At 42.6% G+C, this 25,152-nt stretch overlaps 1 protein-coding gene across 1 annotated transcript; it reads left to right on the forward strand.

Annotated features, from left to right (window-relative positions):
* Positions 1-10,891: 10,891 nt before the first annotated feature.
* LOC309545280 (olfactory receptor 6B1-like) lies at positions 10,892-11,815 on the forward strand (the record flags this gene model as incomplete). Its single annotated transcript, XM_082244419.1, has 1 exon — positions 10,892-11,815. One exon carries the CDS (start codon positions 10,892-10,894, stop codon positions 11,813-11,815), a length of 924 nt encoding a protein of 307 aa, XP_082100545.1.
* Between the last annotated feature and the right edge of the window lie 13,337 nt (positions 11,816-25,152).

Consider the following 25,152-nt stretch of genomic DNA (forward strand, 5'->3'; position numbering starts at 1 on the left):
CAATAGAGACACTATTTCTGGTGACCTGGGTTTTCCCAAGAAATTCCTTTAATTTGAAGAGATTTCCTTTCACTTCTTGTTTGGCTATGGGACAGGAAGTGAAGGGAAATCTCTGCAATGGGACAGAGATGGTGGGAAAAAAAATCTGACAGGGGTTATAACCTTCCCTTACTCTATCCAAAATGAAAAAAAAAAGTTTTGCCCATAGTTCTACTTTAATGTACATGGTGAAAATTTACTTTGCAAAGAATACCCAATCACAAGCAAGAAAAATAAGAAAAAAATGTATTTTGACTTGCACATGGCTGGATGAAGAAAGTCAGCAGAGCTTCACCAAATTCACTAAGCTAAGGAAACATCCCCTCAAAGTGAAGAAAGCCTTCTAGAGTGAACAGCCTGTTTGGCTTTACTAAATGAATGCCGATGTGTGATGGTGCTTTTCACATTTGTCTTTGTGATGCTTGTAACTGACACCACTGTGTCACAGATCTCCCTTCCTTCATAGTATCAGTGAGCATGCGCAGTACAGGTGGTCCCCGGGTTACAAACATCTGACTTACAAACAACTCCTACTTACAAACGGAGAGACACAACAGGAAGTGAGGAGAAATCTACCCCTAGGAAGGCAAATTCTCTTCTGTAAGAGTTCTCATGGGAAAAAGGTGTCTCCACTGAAGCTTTATCACCAATCCTTGTCTCCACAACAACCCAAAATTTTCCAAATCCAGTTGTCTTAGGGACAGAAAGTGAGGTGAAATCTTCTGAACAGGGGTACAAACAGCAAAACAAATGGTACAGGGGTGTTAACCTTTCCCTATGCTATCCAAAAAACGTAAAAATTATTCTTTTGGCTGGAGCTACAAATAACAAATGTACCTGTTCTGACTTACAAACAATTCGACTTAAGATCAAACCTACAGTCCCTATCTTGTTTGTAACCCAGGGACCACCTGTACACCAAAATTTGCACAGATTGCCTTAATGTTCTTTCCCGGGCTGTCATGTGTAGTGTGGTTCTCCTCTTCACCATCACATTGATTCATAACACTGATGTGACCAAGTCTCTTGAACCCAACACCCCAAGGACGCTGAACATAACAGGTACTATATGGGGTGCCAGGAAAAAAGTGTTTTTAGCACACGTCACTTTTATTTAGTTATATGTTAACTAGTCTTCATCCACTTACATTATAATATAAGATGTTTGTAATGGGAGATGGTGAAACTGTGGGAGTTTCCAGTGATTTAGAGAAAATTCTCACCACGTGGCCTGGAGGCTCTCCTCACCTCACACACTGTACTCCTGTACAAATCTGCTATTAATACAATTTCATTGCCTCACTGACACATACTATCTGCTGCCTGGGTGTGCTGTCAAACTATTCTTCCGAACAATTATAGCCATAAAGATGTCTGAAATTTCATTGACGTTCACTTCTTGTATCTTTTTTTATAGGTTTGTGGCTCAAACGATAGAAGAAAGTGCAGCCTTTTCTGGTATAAAAAGTGACACATATACATTTACAGTTTTATTAGAATATGAGGAAAATAAGTTGTTTAGCTGGATAATACCTGGATAATAAGGTAATGATGTTAAAGACATTTACAGTTTAAATACAGTTAAAAGCATTTAAACATCAAAACAGTGCTAATAATGCTGTGGTTGTAAAAAGAAGAAACTTTTTTACATAATATACTGTAATGCCAAAGATGGTTGGTATCTTGGTTGGTTCAGCAGGGACTGGCTGAGATTCGAACCATGTATGGCCAGCCTGATTGTACCCAAGGTGATAGATTGATCAACGTAGGTACAATCAGCCTGTTGGGTTTTTTATGCGATTATTGCCAGAGGCTATAGCTGCTAGCAATAATCACTGTGTCTTCTCCCGCCAGGCACGCCGCATTACATGTGCATGGAATTTAGATGCATTTTTAAAATAGGCCTATTGGCAAAACTTTTTTTTTTTCGCTTTGGATAGAGGAAGGGAGAGTTATAACCCATGTCTGATTTTTTTTCGCCATATATATCCCAGTGCGGAGATTTCCCTTCACTTCCTGTGCAATAGTCAAACAGGAAGTGAGAGGAAATCTCTGTAAATTTAATTAATTTCTTGGGGACCCCCAGGTTACCAGAACTATTGTGCCCCTCTATTACTTTTCTGCGGACAACTCAAATTTTGGGGTTTCCTTTTACTTTCACTTTCAATGATTATGGTAAAAAGGACAAATAGAGAGGGTGACCTCTCGTTAACAGGGGCTCTAATCCCTCTCTACTCTATCCAAAACTAAAAAAAAAAAAAAGTTTTGCCTTTAGTTATACTTTTAGTCTCTATAGTCGGGATTTATTATATAAATTTTCGCTATGGTGAGAAAGGGACTATGGTTTAGGAAATTGTGTTATATATATATATTCGTAAATGTGCTGCTCAGGCCTTTTCACCAGCCATTCTGGCAGAAGTTTTTTTTAATAACCTTTTTTCTATAATCTTGAGGGGAAGGGCGATAAACTGTTATAAACATACATGTACAAAACATACATGTACTCAGTTTTAAGTACACCACTGAAATAATTCAGCAAGGAATTGAAATCAATATTGTAAAAGGATTGTTTATAAAGGTATTAGAGTATATATATAAAGTATATATATATATATATATATATATATATATATATATATATACACACACTTGTATTTTGGACACATTTAAAAAATGATACAAATGTAATTAATATATGTCTTCAAACAAATTGTTAAAAATGAAATTATTCCTCAGCTATATGCTCTCAGAAGTTGTAGGGGGAAAAAACCTTGTTTTTATCAAGACGCTATTTGGCTAGGAGAGGTTTAAGGGAAATGATGTCTTGCCAAAACAAGCTGCTTTTACAGAAAGGCTTTTATTAAGCAATATTAATACACCTTCACTGCGTTTCATAGCTTTAAAGTCACTTGATCAGGAATGTTGTCACACAGAGTATGTGTCCTTTTTTTGGGAAGAATGAGCCCCTGTTTCCACATAGGAGCACTTTGGTAAAAACAACATTTATTCATCCATCAACTCCTGAGATCTTACAGTGGATATAGAAAAGAATCACAACCCCCCCTCTTTAAAAAAAAAGCAAATGTTGCCGCTTTGCAGCCTGATATGAAGACAGACACCGTTTTTGTTTTATCCAGCTGTATTTACACGTATAACATCCAAGTGAAAGATATAACACCAACATGTCAGAAAAAAATGTAAACAAAAAATTCAAAAACAGAATCATTGAGTTGGAAAAAGGATCAGAAGAAGAAACATGTCTCAACTAACTTTGCACATCTAGACTTTGCAATATTTGCTCACTCTTCTTTGCAGAACTGCTCAAGTTCAGTTACATTTGATGGTGTTTGTTTGTGGACTGCGGTCTTCAAGCCATTCCACATATTTTCAATGGGGTTTATGTCTTGGCTCTGACTTGGCCATGCAAGGACATTCACCTTTTTCTTCTTCAACCACTGTGTGGTCATTTTTGTTATATGCTTTGGGTCATTGCCATGTTGGAAGGTAAACCTTCTTCTTCACATTGACAACTTTCTGGCAGAGGGCAGCAGATTTTCCTCAAGAATTTGACGGTATTTTGCCCCATCCATTTTTCTTCTATCCTGACAAGTGCTCCAGTTCCTGCTGCAGAGAAACACCCCCATAACAGGATGTTACCACCTCCATGCTTTACTGTAGGAATGGAGTTATTTGGATGGTGAGCTGTTTTGGATTTCCGCCAGACATATTATTTGGTGTTGAGGCTAAATCAATAAATTTTAGTTTCTTCTGACCATAACACATATTTCCAGGTGGCCTCAGAATCATCAAGGTGTGTTTAACCTCCCTGGCGGTATGATTATGTCAGGAATTATATACCAAAAGCGGTACAATTTTTTTCATGGAAATTTGGCGTTATGTATTATAGTCCTACAATTCTTAGTAATTACTGACTTAAACCTGACCAAAACAAGACTCTAGTAGACATCCCAGATGTGATAAATTTGAAACACAAACGCATGAATTATAATCTAATCAATAATATAATTTTATTATATAATATATAATATATATATTATATAATAAAATTATATTATTGATTAGATTATAATTCATGCGTTATATAATATATATATATATATAATATATATATATATATATATATATATATATATATATATATATATATGTGTGTGTGTGTGTATATATATATATATATATATATATATATATATATATATATATATATATATATACACACACACACACATATATATACACACACGCACATATATATATTCATATATATGCATATATATATATATATATATGTATATACATATATAGGTGTATATATATATATATATATATATATACACACACACACATATATATATATATATATATATATATATATATATATATATATTGTGAGGGATTAGCTCGGTGGCGGGTGTGGATGACCCCTTGGGGGGTGCGTTTTCCCAGAGAGGTAGCCGACAAGTGCTTGCAAACAAACAGTGTGGTTTATTAAATGGTGTTTTCTTCACAAGGCTGTATGCAGCAAAACATCCAAAATAAAATAAACCAGAAAATAAATCCTTGCCTCTGTGGGCGGCTACCTTCTCACAACTGGAACCTGCCTAAGTGTCTGTCTCCAACCTACCGTCGGGCAGACTTCCTTGTCCTACAGCGGACACTCAATAGTCCTTTTATAATAGCTTCACAGGGCAACACAGTCCTTTTGTTTCTTTCACATCAACAGTTCGTCTTCTCACCTTTGAGACGTATTCACCCTTGGTTACCGTCCCGGGCACACATCACTCCGGGGGGTCTTCTCCCAGGCCCACACATCCTGTCGGGAGGCACACGCTGACTGTCCTCCTGCTCCCAGCCCACATGGCTTCAGGACACAGCTTCTGGAGGCAGCAAACAATAGGAATTTCTCTGAACAAATTATAGAGCCTTAACTCCCTCATTCTGAACAGGTGAAGGCCTTTCAACTTCCTGCTGGCTAGCTCTGTAGCCAACACCCTGAATTAATTAATGGACTTTCTAAATCAGGTGGAAATGTATCTCCTTCCTGTGACTACATTCCCAGATTTAGCTGACTTCCTGTTACATACCCCCCCCTCTTGTTTCAACCCTAGGGTTGGGACACAGATTTCCAGGCACGCATGTGTCAAGCACTGCTGACTCACTGATAAGCCTCCTATTATCCTCAAGCTTCCGGATGAAACTGTTTTGTCATCTTCATTGACGGATTTCTCATAAATGCCACACAGTTTGTCTCTCATCTCATATACACATTCTTCAACTGCATTTTTGGCATCATTTCGCTCCTTCTCGTTTCTGTCATCTTCATTGACAGCTTTCTCATAAATGTCAGACAGCTTGTCCCTCATAACCGTCTGTCCAATCCACCACGGAGGACCGTGATCCATAGGCAACTCAATTGGGCTAGTCTTAATGTCTTCAACATTCTTAAGACGCCTCTCTCTGCAATCCATAAATGTTTTCCACAAAACTTTGAGAACCTTTGCTTCACTAAGCTTTGTTCCAAGTAGGGACTCTTGACATCCCTCTGTGACTTGAGTTGCCTCTCCATACAGCTGTACACAATCATTGACTTTTTGTTGTAAAAGGGAATGATCTTCCTTCTTGAGCTTTGCTTGCTCTAAGATGCTGTGCAGAGGATTTTCCAATTGAGACAACAGGCTGTCACACATTTCTTCAAAGTGACCCCTGTTCCTTTTCCCAGAGATATCAATATCATTTAAACATTTCATATTCATAGGCAGATCTGAAGCATTTGCACTCATCAACTTCTTAAACTTTTCGCCCTCCTGAGCGAGTCGCAGTAAAGGCCTACTATTTGATTTGATATTCAGTTTATATTTCTTGCCAAACTCTTCACAGAAGTAGCCAACCAGAACATCATCAACTTTCCTTCCACCAACATAGGGGTCAAAGGCAACAACACAGTTGAACCCAGCGATCTGGGTGGTATCCATTATAGACCTCCTCTCTGCATCAGTGAAGAAGCATGGAACTGCAACACATTCTTTTACAGGTTTCTTCAATGCACTTTCTGCTGAACTATTTGACCGCTCAAGGTCACCTAGTTCTTTTTCTCTATCTGAATTCCACATGGAATGCATCTCAAGATCACGATCAAACTTCTGCCACCCGTCTTTCACCAGTTCCATTTTGGAAACACTCCCTGAAAGGCACTTATTCATTTGCTTCACGTTTTCACCAACAGCCTTAGTTTTCTCCACTAGGTTTTCAGCCTGAACTGAGAAATCACCACATTTCTTACTCAGCTCCTTTGTTTGCTGAAGTTCTAATGATACATTTTCCAATGCTTGAAGTTTTTGAAGGAACGGTTTATTCCAAAGGGGTGATTCAAGCCACATGTCGTCACATTTCTGAGGCTCACTCAGGACAGACCCCAAAACACTGATCCTTTTAAAAACTGCATCAGGCACACTATCCCCTCTTTGGGACAGATCCTCTGTTGCCTGGAATTCCTCTTCCAGTTCCTGCAACGGAATCTTCATCTCTTCTACTTGCTGTTCTAAGGCTCGCTTAGACTTTTCTAGCTCCTGAACGCTTTTCACAACATCATCCTTGGAGCTGACCAATTCTTCCATTTCTGTACGCAGCTGTTTAACACTTTCTAGTTCAGCCTTACACTCTAGAGCTTCCTCCAAAGAGCGAGCCAAGAACAGGGCTTTGCTCTCGTTATCACGCACCTCCGTTTCTGCACGTGCGCGTTCTTCTGCATATTTTGCAGACACAGTCTTCTCTTCACCAAGCATCTGATCAAACTTCTTTTTCACATCTTCAACACACTGTAATGAACCAACGCTTTCTTCCATGCGTTTTTTCATATCCGCTATCTGAGCTTGCAATGTTGCGACTTGCTCTGATAGGTTTTTCTTTGCTTCCGCCTCCTCTTTTAATTGTTCCAGGAAGCCATTTTTCTCATCTTACATTTGTTTGAGCTTTGTGCTAAAACTCAGCCTTTGACACCTCTCTTCCTGTAAGAGTTCCTGCGTGTCTTGCAGCTGCGATTCCAAGATAGAAAAATCTTCCGCAATTTCTCTAGATTTGCTGTCTGCTTGAGAAAGCTGATTTGTAACATTGTCCAACTCAACCTGCAGTCGGTTTGCCTTCTCTGACAGCTTAGCACACAATCGGTCACCTTCTGACACCTTGACTTGCGATTCCAGAAGCTGTGCCTCTACTTTTTCCCTCTTATGTTCACAATCTCCTTTTCCCTGCATAAGAGCCTTCACCTCATTGGCTAGCATCTGGGAATAAGAATGTAATTCTGCCACACAGGCTTCTTTCTCCTTTAACTGCTGCTGGACACGTTGGGCTTCCCCTTTCCAACTTTCACAGTCCGCACGCCATTCATTTACCACATTGCTCAAAGTAGTGAGCTCATACACAGTACTCAGTAATTTAGCCTCTCTTTCACTTTTCTCGTTGTCGCTGAGAGACAATGTCGTTTTCAGAGCGACATTCTGTTCCTGCGACTCCTGCAGGTCTATTTTTGTAGCTCCCAAAGACTGAAGACTTTTTTCCAGCTGATTACGCAACTCCAACATATCAGCCATACTTTGCTTCTGCAAAGTCTGAATTTCACTTTCCTTTTCCATGAGGATGGTATCTTTCTCCATTATAGTCTCTCTGCGTTTTTGCAACTCGACCAAAAGAAGAGCAGTGGATTCTTCCCACTGTAACACATGAGACTTGAGTAGTTCATTCATTTCCTGCAAGTTTCTATGCTCCATTTTAAGCAATTCCAAGGCTTGTTCCTTTTCTTCCATTTTCCGTTGCAAGGCATCCAACTCAGCCCTGCACACATACTCGGTTTCCTCCAAACCGATGGCCTCCATTGGCTGCTGGCGTCTCTGTTTCCAGCCTGCCATGCTCTCTTGATGAGCCTTTTGTTGAGCTGCAAAGCTCTGCTGAAAATCCGCATTTGCCTGCTGTTGAGCTGCATTTGCTTGCTGTTGAGCTGCATTTGATATAATCAGATGTTTCAACATCTCCTCCATTTTGAGTTTACTTTTCATCTGAGCACACTGCGTCTCCATAGCAGTTTCATCAGTGTTGCTAGGGACAACAACCTTCCTCTTTAGTAGACTCTCTTTAGGCATGGATGGGGCTGGTTCAGACGGCAACATCCCCTCCATCCATAGAATCCGGTCTCTCATTTCATCTATCTTTGCATTCTTCAGGCGTTTTGAACGCCCCATCTTCAATAACTCCACAAACAAATTTTTCACAGTCCAGCAAAAATTTTTCAGACCACTGTCTCTTTAACACATGTAGTTTTTCTCTCTCTCTTGCAAGATCTCTTTTCCTGCACACACAGTTTGTGCAGTCACTTGCACCAGACACAACAAAGTTCATCAAATAATTTTGAGACCGCTGTCTCTTTAAAACACTTTTTTTTTTCTGTCAGGATCTTCTCTCCTGCACACATAGATTGTGCAATCTCATGCACCAGATAAAGTTCATCAAACATTTGCACTTCCTTGCAGGGATCTCTGCTTATGCCCACTGCATACCTCCACCATATGTGAGGGATTAGCTCGGTGGCGGGTGTGGATGACCCCTTGGGGGGTGCGTTTTCCCAGAGAGGTAGCCGACAAGTGCTTGCAAACAAACAGTGTGGTTTATTAAATGGTGTTTTCTTCACAAGGCTGTATGCAGCAAAACATCCAAAATAAAATAAACCAGAAAATAAATCCTTGCCTCTGTGGGCGGCTACCTTCTCACAACTGGAACCTGCCTAAGTGTCTGTCTCCAACCTACCGTCGGGCAGACTTCCTTGTCCTACAGCGGACACTCAATAGTCCTTTTATAATAGCTTCACAGGGCAACACAGTCCTTTTGTTTCTTTCACATCAACAGTTCGTCTTCTCACCTTTGAGACGTATTCACCCTTGGTTACCGTCCCGGGCACACATCACTCCGGGGGGTCTTCTCCCAGGCCCACACATCCTGTCGGGAGGCACACGCTGACTGTCCTCCTGCTCCCAGCCCACATGGCTTCAGGACACAGCTTCTGGAGGCAGCAAACAATAGGAATTTCTCTGAACAAATTATAGAGCCTTAACTCCCTCATTCTGAACAGGTGAAGGCCTTTCAACTTCCTGCTGGCTAGCTCTGTAGCCAACACCCTAAATTAATTAATGGACTTTCTAAATCAGGTGGAAATGTATCTCCTTCCTGTGACTACATTCCCAGATTTAGCTGACTTCCTGTTACAATATATATATATATATATATATATATATATATATATAATATAAATGTGTTATGTGTTTGTGTTTGTGTTTTGTGCAACGTTTGAATTTCCCTCCATAGTTCCGCTCCCATGCAGCATTGCTGCTGCAGAGAACGGAACTAGGAAGTCATCACACCGACGGAGGACGGACGAGCGGCGGGGATCTCAGACGGCTGGCGATCTCAGCAATGGGAGATCATCGCTGGATCGCCAGGAGAAGGTAAGAGACCGCTGCGCACTCTGCACATCCACCCCGAGCGTGACTCGGGGATACCGATCCTAGACTAAAAAATCCACCCCGAGTCACGCTCGGGATTACCGCCAGGGAGGTTAAGGTGGTCAGATTATACTAAAATTGAATTGTTTGGCCTAAACACCAAACGACATGTCTGGCGGAAATTCAATACAGCACACCGTCCAAATAACACCATTCCAACAGTAAAGCAAGGAGGTGGTAATATACCCTTTTATGGGGGAGTTTCTCTGCAGCAGGGACTGGAGCACTTGTCAGGATAGAATAAAAATGGATGAGGCAAAATTCCATCAAACTCTTGAGGAAAATCTGCTGCCCTCTGCCGGGGAGTTGTCAATAGGAAGAAGGTTTAAATTCAAATGACAATGACCCAAAGTACACAGAAAATATGATCACATAGTGGATGAAGGCGAAAAAGGTAAATGTCCTTGCATGGCCTAGCCAGAGCCCAGGCTTAAAACCCATTGAAAATCTATGGATTGACTTGAAGACTGCAGTTCACAAACCGTTATCATCAAATGTAACTGAACTTGAGCAGTTCTGCAAAAAAGAGTGGGCAAATATTGGAAAATCTAGATGTGCAAAGTTAGTAGAGACATGTCCCAACAAACTAAAGGCAGTAATTAATGCAAAAGATGGTTCAACAAAATACTGACATAAGAGTGATCCTTTTTCCAACTCAGTGATTCTGTTTTTTTTTATATTTTTCTCTGACATGTTGGTGTTATATCTTTCACTTGGATGGTATATGTTGCACTAGTAAATACAGCTGGATAAAACAAATACTGTATCTGTCTTCATTTTAGGCTGCAAAGCAACAAAATGTGATTATTTTAAAAGTAGGCTGATTTTTTTTTTCTATACCCATTATAGAACACCAAAACTACTGGAAATGAATACTGATTTTTTTTTCCTTTTATTTCCTGGGAACCTACAACAACGGGGAGTGACCACATGTGTGGAGGCAGATACATTCCCCAAAGGTAAAATGTTAGGTTTCCTTCCTGCCTTCTTCTCTGCCTTTTTTGAGCTATCAGTTTCAGAGATCCTCAGTTATATATAGGTTATTTAACCATCTAAAGTAAACTGCATCTCTTGGATCAAACACCAAACACAGCCATGTTACAGCATGTTACATTCATATATACACATGAGCAGGGATGCAGTTGTATGGAATTTCATTGGCAAGGGAAATTGAGCAATATTGACATGTTATTTTATGTTCAGAAAACAATAAGTAAAATTATTATTTAAAATAGTGTAATTTTCTCAAAATATTTCAATTTTTCTTTTCCAGCAGACAAACAACAATGGAAAATCAGACCAATGTGAAGGAGTTTATTATTCTTGGGTTCTCAGGCATACTAGAATACCAAAATTTCTTGTTTGTGTTTTTCTTGATATTGTATGCCATCACTATCACTGTAAATATATTCCTCATCACCATAATTCGATGCACACGTCAGCTCCATAAACCCATGTATTTCTTTCTTGGTAACTTATCTTTCCTTGAATTGGGTTATATCTCTGTAACTGTCCCAAAAATTATTATAGACATCCCAAGGAAAAGAAAAAGCATTTCTTTTAATGGCTGTATAACCCAGCTCTTCTTCTTCACTTTCCTTGGTGCCACTGAGACCATTCTTCTATCAGTTATGTCCTTTGATCGATTTCTGGCAGTATGTTTCCCTCTGCGCTACACAAGCATCATGAGTCATAAGTTCTGCTTCATTTTGGCAGCTGCCTCGTGGGTCCTTGGTTTCTTGACCACATCATTTCCAATTATTCGGATATCACAGCTGCATTTTTGCAATGCCAATGTCATTAACCATTTCTTTTGTGAGTCAGCTCCTCTGCTTAAACTGTCCTGTTCTAACCCTTATATCAGAGAACTCACTGTAATTGTCTGTGCATCCTCAGTCATCCTCAGTTCAGTTCTTCTAACCATGATGTCTTATGGATATATCCTGAGGGCTATATTGAGAGTTAAATCCATTAATGGAAAACAGAAAGCGGCATCTACCTGTGCTTCACATCTGTTGGTGGTAACTACCTTCTACTCAACACTGTTTGCCATGTACATTAAGCCCACTGCAAGTGAAGGATCCCTGAACAAAGTGATGGCATTGTTTTATGCAGTTTTCACTCCCCTTGTCAACCCCTTTATCTACAGTCTACGTAACAAGGAAGTTAAAGAAGCCTTTTTGCTCCTCACAAAAAGAAAGTGGATCTGAAGCTATTCGGGTGTACTTGTCAGTAAATTGTGCCAATAAAAAAAGAAATTAATGAATGTTTCAAAACCCACAGTATTTACAGTAAATGTTAGTACAATCTAGCTTTAATGACTGCAGCACAAGCCTGTAAGAACTCTTCATTATCAGGCCATTTTTGAGTTTTTGGTTCTATGATAGTTTGATGAACATTTACTCCATCATGCAACACTGTACCCGAATGAGTTTAAAAGATTTTTTGAGACAGATAAAGCTTTTTTTTAAATATATTTTCCACTATTTAAAGAAACGACCAAACATTTTGAAAGAAAAAACATTTTTTACTAATTTACTGTTATAAATTATATCAAATAAAAATGCTAGGACAATAGAAAATCCCCAAAATGATCCTTTTTAGAAAGTACACAGCCCAAGGTGATCTCATTTCTTGCCGCAATTTTTTGGAAATGAAGAAACATGCTGGTAGTGAGTTGAAACATTAAACTTGGTAATGGTGCACAAAACAAAATAAATATACAGGTCATACACAGAGGGAGAAGAAGTTTATGGGGTTAATGTATAGGTAACATAAAGTGGGAGGATTGAGATTAGGGGGTTAATGTATAGATGTGCAATGTATGGTATTAATATAGAGCTCACAAAAAGAAAGCGTGGGGATCAGATATACAGGAGAGAAGGGCGAGTGAAAGGGTTAAAATAAGTTCACACAGCCCTAAATATCTGCTGCTACTGATCTGGAACTAATAAATTAATGATTCATTCATTAATTTCTTCTTCCTCCACTTCCTCTGTTGTAAGAGAAAGAGTCGGCTCTCCAATGTAAATAGTACACTATTTATATTTGTGATTTCTGTGATTAGTCATCACAGGGATCACAAGGTACAGAGCTGGTCAGATCAGCTCTGTAGACTGTGTCTGTGAACTGAACTGTCTTAGGGTGACTCAGTTTACAGGCATTAATGGGCACACTGACCCCACCCGAGGGTGATTATAAATGGCACCACTTTGCTGTTCATAGACAAACAATGTTACATTAGTTATTGAATGTGTTTTATATGTGTAAATGTATAGTTACATTATATAGTTCATTTAAAAAAATCCAAATGAATAAAGCTGAACTTCAGCCATATCTTCAGTCTTGCATAGTTATACAGGCTCCTCTCCTGTACTGAAATTGCTTACTCTAATTTCACTACACGCTGTATGCTTCTCAAGGTCCTGAATTGAAGCTGCATAAAGTCAGATAGAGCTTAATTCTTTTCTTGGGCTGGAGGAACATTCAGCATCATTTAACCCTCTTCTCTCCAGCCTCACTGTCCATGACCCATCCCTTTCATTGTTTCCATAATACAGCACATCCTTTTTTTGCTGACCCTCCAGCACTTTACATAAGAAGACATGGCGTTTCTTGGATATATATCCGGTCGCTGCTGGTAGCAACCACTGCTGTAATTCAGAGTAAAATCCCAGACGACGCCCCCAAATGTAGCACTGTCCCTGTAGGGCTTACTGTGTGTTGCCTTTTTGGGTCTCCTTCTGATTACCGGCTGCAGACAATCACTAGGAGGATTTTTTCACACATCCATCCTTACACCCAGTTGCTCGTTTCTCAATAAACAGTCCAGGGGATTTAGTTTTTTATTTATTGTGGAACGTGGATTGGAGAAAGGGAATAGTGGGATACGCCAACTGAACTTTTCACATTAGATGAGGATAACTCTCACTCGGCCTCACCAGGTTATTTGTGGAAATAGATACACTACTTTAAACATACTGCCACTTGTATGGAAGAATTAGGTCTTCTTGCTCTATTCAGCAGTAGACTTGATGCAAACTACTTTCTCTTGAGGACACTCTAGCATCCCCTTGATTGACACCCATCCACTGGCACTTCTAGCTGAAAGGATACACCTTTCAGGACAGGCCCAATGACACAGATCTGTATCCACTGTAAGCAGATTCAGATCTTATCCAATGTCTCCCTTCCAGTCAGCTCTGCAGGACATCTAGGTTCAGCTCCTCTCTGACTCTCAGGCTCTCAGGTCAACCATCTGAGGCCACATGGTAGCTTCTACAGAGGAGGGGCAACCACCCCCTCCCTCCAGGACCCCGCTCTCCAGCTGAAAGACCCCAAAAACATGTGCCCTTGGCATTTATACAGTATCCGAGCATGCACTGGAGGCATTTTCCTCTGCCACTCACTAGGGCTGTAACAATGTCTGTGCCCTCGCTTGTCATATTTCCTCCCACTGTCAAATATGCCTCCCATTTGGACCAGTGTGAAACATTTCAGACAAGCTGAGCTGCACCTGAGCACAATGAGCAGACCCTACCAATGGATCCTGCTCTCTGGTAGGCAGGGAGCAATATAAATGTACCTGGCAATCTCTCTGGTAAGCAGAAAGACCCAAAAACTATACTCTCTCTTCTAGCACCTACCTAGGGGGGTGCTACACATGCAATGCATATGTCCAACAACTGTAGCATTTGGAAATGCCCTAAAGAATGCAGGTGGGGAGTGCCTATTCAACATAACCTGAAACAGGAAATAGTTGAGGTCCACAGTCCCTGCTGAACCGGCCACATTTTTATCCATGTATGGCCAGCCTAAGCGTTGTGTCTGGTGTGTGTGACAGTGGGAAAAGTGATAACCCAAGAATGCCAGCAGGCAGGATAGCAATAGGAATCTCAGAAGTGTGTGGTAATCACTTGGTTGATCCAAAGCCCTTAGAGTCCACCAGAATGTATGCAAGATTTGTGTATCCAGCCAGCTAGGTTTTCGGTGAATCCTTCTATTAGGAATGGGCTGGATGTTTGAGTCAAACATAAGTTCGACTCGAACATGGGGTGTTCGTGTGTTCGCAGTGCATTAAGTGCTTGTGATTGGCCAGATCATGCACCTGACCTGTATGCTTTGACCAATCACAGCACAATGTCCTGTCAGAGCCATGATCGGCCAAAGACAGGGTGCCTTTTGCCAATCGTGACTCAAGGGTTAAGTCCACGCCCCACACTATATAAGGCTGCTGCTTACCCGGCAGCCATGTATAGTGTGTGATAGTAGAGATTAAGCAGGTACTTAGTGGATAGTGTGTTGAGTTCGTTTAGTGCAGTCAGTGTAGTGTTCAGGTTATACCCCACTTTTAAAATGTATAGATATGTTGTAGTCCTGGGTCCCCTCTCAGTGCTCCCCAAGTTTTGTTTTACGCTATTTTTTTCATGTTTTTTTATCTGTATTGCCGGTAGCCAACAATACATTACAGCCGCGCAAGTTTAAATTGCATTTTTTCCTTTACAAATGTCAGTATTGCTCCAGCAAGATCCATACATCGTAGAGATGCGCCACTTTACAGGCACAGTAATGGGACCCTCCAGACACTAAATTTAAAGGAATTTTTCATTTTTTTTTGTTTCACTTTAAGCATTATTAACCTCCCTGGCAGTATGATTATTTCAGATTTTAGGTGCTGAAAGCGGTACCATTATTTTGCATGTAATTCTTAACCTTCCTAGTGGTATTCCCGAGTGTGGCTCGGGGTTAAATTTCAGTGTCAAAGCAGTAACCCAGAGCCACACTCGGGGTACCACCAGAAGCATCGCTGGATCCTGGTAGAGGGGTTACTTACCTTGTCCCCGGGATCCAGCGATGTATGCGGGCGGTGTGCGGCGGCGGATCTTCCTCCCGATGCTCTCTGTGCCCCGGCTTCCATCTCCTGCGACGTGACGCTCGCAGGGGGGTGGAACCGGCGGCAAATTCAAAAGTAAAACACACCAAACACACTGATACATTGCAAAATAAAATAAATTCACAATAGATTGTCCCCCAGTGCCCTTTCCTGCAGTTTTACTGTACTTTTTATGTAAATACTGTATATATATATATATATATATATATATATATATATATATATACATACTTTAACTTATTTATAGTCATTTATTATATTATAATTTATGATTTTGTGTTTCTAACTTTATCATACCTGGGATGTTATAAAGAAGAACGCACAGTAAAAAAAAAAATCATATGTAAATAGTTGGTTCGGGCTGCTCATTCTTAAGAATTACATGCAAAATAATGGTACCGCTTTCAACACCTAAAATCGGAAAGAATCATACCACCAGTGAGGTTAAGGATGAGCAGCCCAAACCAACTATTTATATATGATATATACGTTCGTCTTTATAACATCTCAGGTATGATAAAGTTTGAAACACAAAATCATAAATTATAATATAATAAATAACTATTAATAATAACTAATAATATAATAATAATAATAATACTTTTTATTCAATAAATTATAGTAAATAACATAATCAAAAACACTGACATTTTTTTTGGCCAAACAAGGATGCAATATTAGTTGTCATATTGCTTCAGAAAACGTCCTGGGTATGGAAAATTTTAAAACAGGGTACAGCACAAAGTCCAACGTCACAATCAGGACAATAGTACCGCATTACGGATTTTCTTTCCAGTGTCGTCACGTTTGGAACAGCAATCCACACACATCCTTGTGGGTGCAGGCTTCTTTTCTGTTGGTGGAATATGGTCCACAAAGTGACAACCAGTCAGGCGTTCGGGGGTTCACAACACCAGCAGCCAGGGCCGGACTGGCCTACCGGGATACCGGGAAATTTCCCGGTAGGCTGCCTGCCCTGGGGCTGCTTTGGGCTGTGGGCAGCTGCGGCGGTGCCCAGGACGGATCCCGAGCGGGTGGCCGCCTGGCCGGGTGAATAGAAGAGCGGATGCAAGGCACGCCATTAGCTGAGACAGAGGGGAGAAGCGGTGGGCAGCTGCGGCAGTGCTCAGGATGGATCCCGGGCGGGTGGCCGCCTGGCCGGGTGCACAGAAGAGCGGGTGCGTGGTGCGCCATGAGCTGAGACAGAGGGGAGGAGCGGTGGGCAGCTGCGGGTGCCCAGGACCGATCCCGGGCCGGTGGCCGGCCGGGTGCACAGAAGAGCGGGTGCGCGCAGCGCGGCGCACCGTGAGCTGAGATAGAGGGGAGGGGCGTCAAAGTCCTCTTCTTCCACCTCCCCTCCCTCCTTGTGTATGACACACAAGGATTGAGTCTGAAATGTAAGTCCCGCCCCCTAGAACGGCTCCTGAGATAGACGTCACACTGATCCAATGCTGTGGAATTGAATCAGTGTGACGTGATCATAGGAGCCGGTCTAGGAGGCGGGACTTTCTTACAGTGGCATGGCATCCCGGGCAATTCAAATCCAAGCTCCCTGACAGACACCGCAGGAGATTGCTGATGTGCGTGATCCAGGCACAGGTAGGCTTTATTTGGGGGGCACTGATTACTCCACATTTGGTGGGCACTGATTACTCTACATTTGGTGGGCACTGATTACTCTGCATTTGGTGGGCAATGATTACTCTGCATTTGGTGGGCACTGATTACTCTACATTTGGTGGGCACTGATTACTCTACATTTGGTGGGCAATGATTACTCTACATTTGGTGGGCACTGATTACTCTGCATTTGGTGGGCACTGATTAGGCTGCATTTGGTGGGCACTGATTAGGCTGCATTTGGTGGGCATGGATGAGGCTGCATTTGGTGGGCATGGATGAGGCTGCATTTGGTGGGCACGGATGAGGCTGAATTTGGTGGGCATGGATGAGGCTGCATTTGGTGGGCACGCATTAGGCTGCATTTGGTGGGCACAGATGAGGCTGCATTTGGTGGGCACGGATGAGGCTGCATTTGGTGGGCACGGATTAGGCTGCATTTGGTGGGCACGGATGAGGCTGCATTTGGTGGGCACTGATGAGGCTGCATTTGGTGGGCACTAATTAGGCTGCATTTGGTGGGCACGAATGAGGCTGCATTTGGTGGGCACTGATGAGGCTGCATTTGGTTGGCACTAATTAGGCTGCATTTGGTGGGCACTGATTAGGCTGCATTTGGTGGGCACGGGTGAGGCTGCATTTGGTGGGCACGGACGATGCTGCATTTGGTGGACACGGATGAGACTGCATTTGGTGGGCACACATTAGGCTGCATTTGGTGTGCACAGATGAGGCTGCATTTGGTGGGCACTGATGAGGCTGCATTTGGTGGGCACTAATTAGGCTGCATTTGGTGGGCACTGATTTGGCTGCATTTGGTGGGCACGGATGAGGCTGCATTTGGTGGACACGGATGAGGCTGCAATTGGTGGGCACTGATTAGGCTGCATTTGGTGGGCACTGATTAGGCTGCATTTGGTGGGAATGGATGAAGCTGCATTTGGTGGGCACTGATGAGGCTGCATTTGGTGGGCACTAATTAGGCTGCATTTGGTGGGCACTGATTAGGCTGCATTTGATGGGCATGGATGAGGTTGCATTTGGTGGGCACACATTCGGCTGCATTTGGTGGGCACTGATTAGGCTGCATTTGGTGGGCACACATTAGGCTGCACTGATCTCTTGTATCATGTCTGCAGTCTCTCACCATCTCTTGTATCATGTCTGCAGTCTCTGACCATCTCTTTTATCATGTCTGCAGTCTCTGACCATCTCTTGTATCATGTCTGCAGTCTCTGACCATCTCTTTTATCATGTCTGCAGTCTCTGACCATCTCTTGTATCATGTCTGCAGTCTCTGACCATCTCTTGTATCATGTCTGCAGTCTCTGACCATCTCCTGTATCATGTCTGCTGTCTCCGACCATCTCCTGTATCATGTCTGCTGTCTCCGACCATCTCCTGTATCATGTCTACTGTCTCTGACTATCTCTTGTCTTTTATAATGCCTGCAGTCTCTGAGGGGGAGTCTGGAGAGGAATCAAGAGTTGGAGTGGTGCTGGGATGGGGGTCATAGGAGAAGTCAGACGTATGTGGACTATGTTGAGTCGTATGTTGAGAGGAGACTATAGGATAAAACCAGAGCCACCAAGCTGGTGCCGACTAACTGAGCCCTGCACGGTGCACCTGAGAGGAGGTCAGGGACAGCGCCACCAGGCAAGTCTGGGGGGGGGTCAGTGATGCAATTAATATATGGGCTCCCCTTATATCATTACCCCCCCACACACACACATACACATTCCCAGAGTTCCTGGAGTCCCCCTGGATTGCACCACCTTCACCACTTTTAACCGGAATTTTCTTTATTATATACATATATATATATAATAAAGCCCAATGTGCTTTCATGTCTGTCTTATCTATAATACACTCTTTAAATTTGCTTTAAAATGCATGGTTTTCCCTTTTATGAACAAAACAATGGCGTTATGCTGTTGGGCCGGTATAATAATGCTATGGGGCTGGTATGAAATTATTTCCAGGGCTGGTTTTTATCCCCAGTCCAGCCCTGCCAGCAGCACGGCATCCGGATCTATTTACAGCCGTTGGTGTTTGGTGCCTGAGAAATATCAGTGCGGCAACTTTACAAACAAAGTCCACATGAACCACAGGCCTGTCACTCTTTTTTTTTAGTAGAATAAATGCGTTCCACAAACATTGTTCAAGAAGATGCCTGAAGATTTTCTTGTAATATTTTTTTTTTGTTGTTTCCGCATTGCCGGATAAAAAGTCATGGCCTGGTCAGCTCTGTCCACACCTCCCTTGGTGTTATTGTAATCCATCACCAGTTGTGGTTTCATCACATATGTCCACCTTTTGTGTGTACCATGACAGTAGAGGTGTTGTGAATGGTATTCATTAGGCACACATCTTTTTTGTCGCGCCATCTCACTGCCATCATTTTGCCTTTCTGCCAGGCAACTATTTCTCCTGCCTTTAGCTTTTTATTGGCAAAGGTTGGCGGCATGTCACGCCGGTTAGCTCTAACGGTCCCATACGCATCCTAGATCTACGCAGCTGGATTCACATAGCATGAATGACTTTATGCCAAAGCGTGCTCTCTTGGACGCTATATACTGTATCCAGCTGAGTCTTCCTTTGTAGGCCATTATACTTTCGTCAATACAAATGTCTCTATCTGGTACATAGGACTGCTGGAAATTTTTCAAAATGATTTAATAAATGTCCCAAATCTTTTTGAGCTTTGGAGCTGGATGAGAAGTCTCATCAAATTCATCATTATTTGCAAAGTGCAAATATTTCATAATGAGCGAAAATTTGTTTTCTGACATGACCGTGCCAAAAAATGGAGTGGCCAGTAATTTGTTGGTGGTCCAATACCACTTCTGCAGGGGTTTCCCCACCACTCCCTGCAGAATAATTAGGCCCACGGGTCTAATGTTTGGTCACGGGTTCCCAAATTCTGCTCCTTGAAAACCTCTGATGCGCTGCAGCTTGTTGCTCCTGGTACCGATTAGTTTCCATAACAATCTTTTCAATAACCTCATTGGTCAAAAAGAGTTGGAGGTATGCCAAGGGGTTGTCATCCTCAACATCCACTTTGATACCAGGTGCTCCAGTAAACGGGAACCTTGGGGGCGCTACGTGCTCCGTACCGCAGTCAATCGAGCACCAAGTCCACACATCGCTAGGCACAGACGCAGGATTATCGCTAAAATAGCTTTCTTCATCCGATGCCGAACTTCCCCACGAATTGCTATCACGCCATTCTGAAAGCGATTCTGTATCGCTGTTTTCCAGCAGGTCATATACAGCTTTTGAGGTGAAGGCGTGCTTTTTTGATGCCATGGTCGCTCTGCAGTTTCCAGACACAAAGTATAGGAAAAAGGCAGGAAGGGGAATGGAGAAAGAACTAGGGGGCAAGCTAAGGTCAATTTATTTTATTTTAGTAATGTAATCCAATAGGATTACAATATATCAGTGTGTTTGTGTTTATAACTTTTTGAATTTGCCACTTGTTCCACCCCCCTGCGAGTATCACGTCGCAGGAGACAGAAGCCGGGGCACAGAGCATCGGGCGGAATATCCGGCAGCCGCACACTGCCGAGATACATCGCTGGATCCCGAGGACAAGGTGAGTACCCTCTCTTTCAGGATCCAGCGATGCTCCTGGCGGTACCTAGAGTGTGGCTCGGGGGTTACCGCTAATGGCACTGAAATTTAACCCCCGAGCCACACTCTGAAATACCGCTAGGGAAGTTAAAATCACTGCTCCTGTAAACGATTGTTTTAAAAACATTTTTATGCATTGATACCTGTCCCCCAGGGCAGTACCCGGACCCCCATACTCTTTTTATGGCAATAACTTGGTGGCCAGCAGCACCGCCTTAATATCAGTATGGCAATATCGGTGGCTGCGGTGGAAGATTAAAGCGTGTGTATTATTATTATTATTATTATGATTATTATTAGGGATGATCAAATGGTTCGGGTCCACCATCGATTCGGCCCGAACATTGGGTGTTCGAGGTTCGGCCGAATTTAGAACTTTTTGCCCAAAAAGTTTGGAATTCGGCAACCAGAACCGACCAAAATGCAATGGGACAGGAAATAGGCTTTAAAAGCCAGTGATTGGACCAGAACCATTAGCAAAAGCCAATTGAGGGGCAGAAGAATGCTAGGAATGTGATTGGAGTGACTAGGGGGTCCCTAGACCAATCATTAGTGAATACGCCCCCCAGTATATAAGATAGCCCCCGCCGAATTCCTAGCATTGTTATACTGGACATGGAAGAGAGTGGAAGCAGTTCTGCTAATTTTACTTTAAAAGTGTCATTTAGCATTTATTAGTGTGAGGAAAGGGATATCTAGTGTAGTTAGAGTGCTCCTTTACACTTTAGTTAGCTTCAAAAATTTAGTTTCTGTAGGGAAAATATGAAGTGTCAGGGTGACCATAATGTAGTGTAGGGTTAACTGACTGCTATGGCAGGGTGACCGAACCCTTCCATACCAGGGTGACCGTAATGTAGTGTAGGGTGAACTGACACTGACTGCTATGGCAGGGTGACCGAACCCTTCCATAGCAGGGTGACCGCAATAGAGAAAAGCTATTTTCTCTTAGCTGACTTTCGTTTCTGTAATATGGCTTCGCCGCCGCCAGCATTTTTGGCTGCAGGCGTTGCAAGTGCTTTTTTGAGCACATGTTTGGAGTCAGAAATGACATCTGAACATGTGTATAGGGGGTATATATACACACCAATGTCTGTATATATACACCTGCACATATACAGGTGTGAAAGGAGCAGAAAAAACTACTTGCGCTAATGAAATAATTAACACCAATATATTTCTGCTCCTATCACACCTATATATGTCTAGGTGTGTATATACATATAAGTATGTGTGTATATACACCACTATACACAAGTTCAGATGTTTTGCCTGCCTCCAAGAACCCAAAAAAATGCCCAAAAAACGCTAGCGTCAAAAAAAAAAAAAAAAACGCCCAGGTGTGTTGTTGCAGGCATTTTTTGGGGGTTTTTGAAGGCAGGCAAAACATCTGAACTTGTGTATAGTGTACCTGTGAAGTTTCAGCTCTGTAGCATGTCCAGAACCAGAAAAAAAGATAATTTTTCATTAGAACAGGGAACTTGGGACCCCACTTTTACACTTATATGATTTTTTTGGGGGGTTCTGGACATGCTACAGAGCTGAAACTTCACATGTACACCTTTTAGACCCCCCAGACACTAAATCACACAAAAAAGTTCTTAAAAATTGTCATTTTTGATAGATTTTTGATAGAGAGACAATTATTGAAAAAAAAAAAAAAATTTCTTTGGATTTAGCATCTGGGGGGTCTAAAAAGTGTACCTGTGAAGTTTCAGCTCTGTAGCTTGTCCAGTACCATAAAAAAAAAAGATTGTTTGTATTAGAACACTTTCAGCACAGGTAGTTGGCTTCTCGCTTTTCACACCTTGCCGGTTTAATAGCAGGCGTTTTTTTTTGGGCATTTTTTGGGTTCTTTTGAGGCAGGAAAAACATCTGAACTTGTGTATAGTGCTATATATAATAGTGCTATATATACCACTATACACAAGTTCAGATGTTTTGCCTGCCTCCAAAGAACCCAAAAAACTGCCCAAAAAAAACGCTAGCGCCAAAAAAAAAAAAAACGCCCAGGTGTGTTGTTGAAGGTATTTTTTGGGGGTTTTTGGAGGCAGGCAAAACATCTGAACTTGTGTATACAGTACCACTATACACAAGTTCAGATGTTTTTCCTGACTCCAAAGAACCCAAAAAAATGCCCAAAAAAAAACGCCTGCTATTAAACCGGCAAGGTGTGAAAAGCGAGAAGCCCTATTCCAGATCTATAATTGCACAAATACAAACAATCTTCTTTTTTATGGTTCTGGACATGCTACAGAGCTGAAACTTCACAGGTACACTTTTTAGACCCCCCAGATACTAAATCCAAAGAATTTTTTTATTTTTTTAATTTTTTCAATAATTGGCTCTCTATCAAAAATGACAATTTTTAAGAACTTTTTTTGTGTGATTTTGTGTCTGGGGGGTCTAAAAGGTGTACCTGTGAAGTTTCAGCTCTGTAGCATGTCCAGAACCCCCCAAAAAAATCATATAAGTGAAAAAGCAGGGTCCCACCATCCCTGCTCTACTGAAAAATTATCTTTTTTTTCTGTTTCTGGACATGCTACAGAGCTGAAACTTCACAGGTACACTTTTTAGACCCCCCAGATACTAAATCCAAAGAAATTATTTTTTTTTTAATTTTTTTAATAATTGGCTCTCTATCAGAAATGACAATTTTTAAGAACTTTTTTGTGTGATTTTGTGTCTGGAGTAGGGTTGAGCGGACACCTAGATGTCCGTGTTCAACGGGTTCGGCCGAACTTTAAAAAAAAGTCCGGGTCCGTGTCCCGGACTTTTACCGAACTTTTCCCGGACACCGAACCCCATTGAAGTCAATGGGGACCCGAACTTTAAGGCACTAAAATGGCTCTAAAACACCAAAGGAAAGGGCTAGAGTGCTGCAAATGGCAGCAAAACGTAATTAAGAGCATGGCAAGTGCTCTGCAAACAAATGTGGATAGGGAAATAACTTAAAACAACAAAAAAAAACAGAAAAATAAAACAATGTTCTTCTTCATCTCTGAAGGACGAGGCCCATATGGAGTAGGAGGGAGGTTGAGGTGGTGGTGGATGTGGCGGTGACATAGGCGTGCGCACAGGGTGTGCTGGGTGTGCCTGGGCACACCCTAATCACCTAGGGCACATAGCATTGCCAGTGAGGAGATGGGAAAGATCTCCCTGGGACCTGCTCTGCTCTATTTCTCCTTGCCTACAGGTACATGGCCCCGATACATTACTCTCCCTGCTGGCAAACACATGCATGTGTATTTCAACTTTGGGGTGCACACCTTAATGCAATAGGCTGCGCACACCTATGGGCGGTGTAGGTGGAAGCGGCGGTGGAGGAGGACCAGGGCCGGATTAACAGCATCATGGGCTTGGTGCTGAGGATTTTGAAGGGCCTTAGGGCCGTGCCTTGCCATGCACCCAGAGGAGGAAGGGTGCAGCCATGCATGCCTAATTCAACATGGGATGCTGTCTCTGAAGCCCATAAACACATCCATGCATCGCCAACTGTCCCTCCTTGTCCGGCCTTCACGCTGTGTGGGGAGGTTCTGAGGGTGCTGCCTGGGGAAGCGAGCATAGAAGCCAGACTTCTGTGTTTACAAGTGACAGAAGAGCGGTAACAGTGAATATGGCCAACCCGGGGCCTATATAAAAGGTAGGGGCCTGGAGCTGCAGCTCCAATAGCCCCTACATTAATCTGGCCCTGAGGAGGAGGACGAGGTAGCCAACACTGCTTCTTTTCACAAATTTTAAATGAGGGTACACCCCAAAAGAGTGAGAAAGAGCAAAAATGGAACAATGGGTAGGTAAGGTCGGTATCCATTGCTATTCTGCACAAGGTACGGAAAAGTCCCGTGGGATCCATGCCTGGTTCATTTTAATGAACGTGAGCTTGTCCACATTGTCTCTGGACAGGCGGCTGCGCTTGTCTGTTATAACGCCCCCAGCCGTGCTAAATACCCGTTCAGATAATACACTGGCTGCAGGGCACGCCAGCACCTCCAAGGCGTAAAGGGCAAGCTCAGGCCATGTGCCCAATTTGGAGACCCAGAAGTTGAAGGGGGCAGACCCGTCATTCACTACATGTAGGCGTGTGCACACATACTGCTCCACCATGTTGGTAAAATGCTGCCTCCTGCTAAGACGTTCCATCTGAGCTGCTGGTGCTGCTGTTTGTTGTGGCGTGCTGACAAAGCTTTTCCACATTTCGGCCATGCTAACCCTGCCTTCTGAGGTGCTGGCGGTGCCCTGGTTGCGTTGGCGACCTCCTCCTCCTCCTCCTCTGCCTTGTGCTTCCACTGTGGCCCCGCTGTCAGATGGGAATGCCAGCAGCATGGCGTCTACCAGCGTGCGCTTGTACTCGCGCATCTTGCGATCGCGCTCCAGTGAGTGAATTAAGGACGGTACGTTGTCCTT

Source organism: Pelophylax lessonae (genome assembly GCF_965119305.1).
Source record: "Pelophylax lessonae genome assembly, chromosome: 1".
In the NCBI taxonomy this organism is placed as follows: domain Eukaryota; kingdom Metazoa; phylum Chordata; class Amphibia; order Anura; family Ranidae; genus Pelophylax; species Pelophylax lessonae.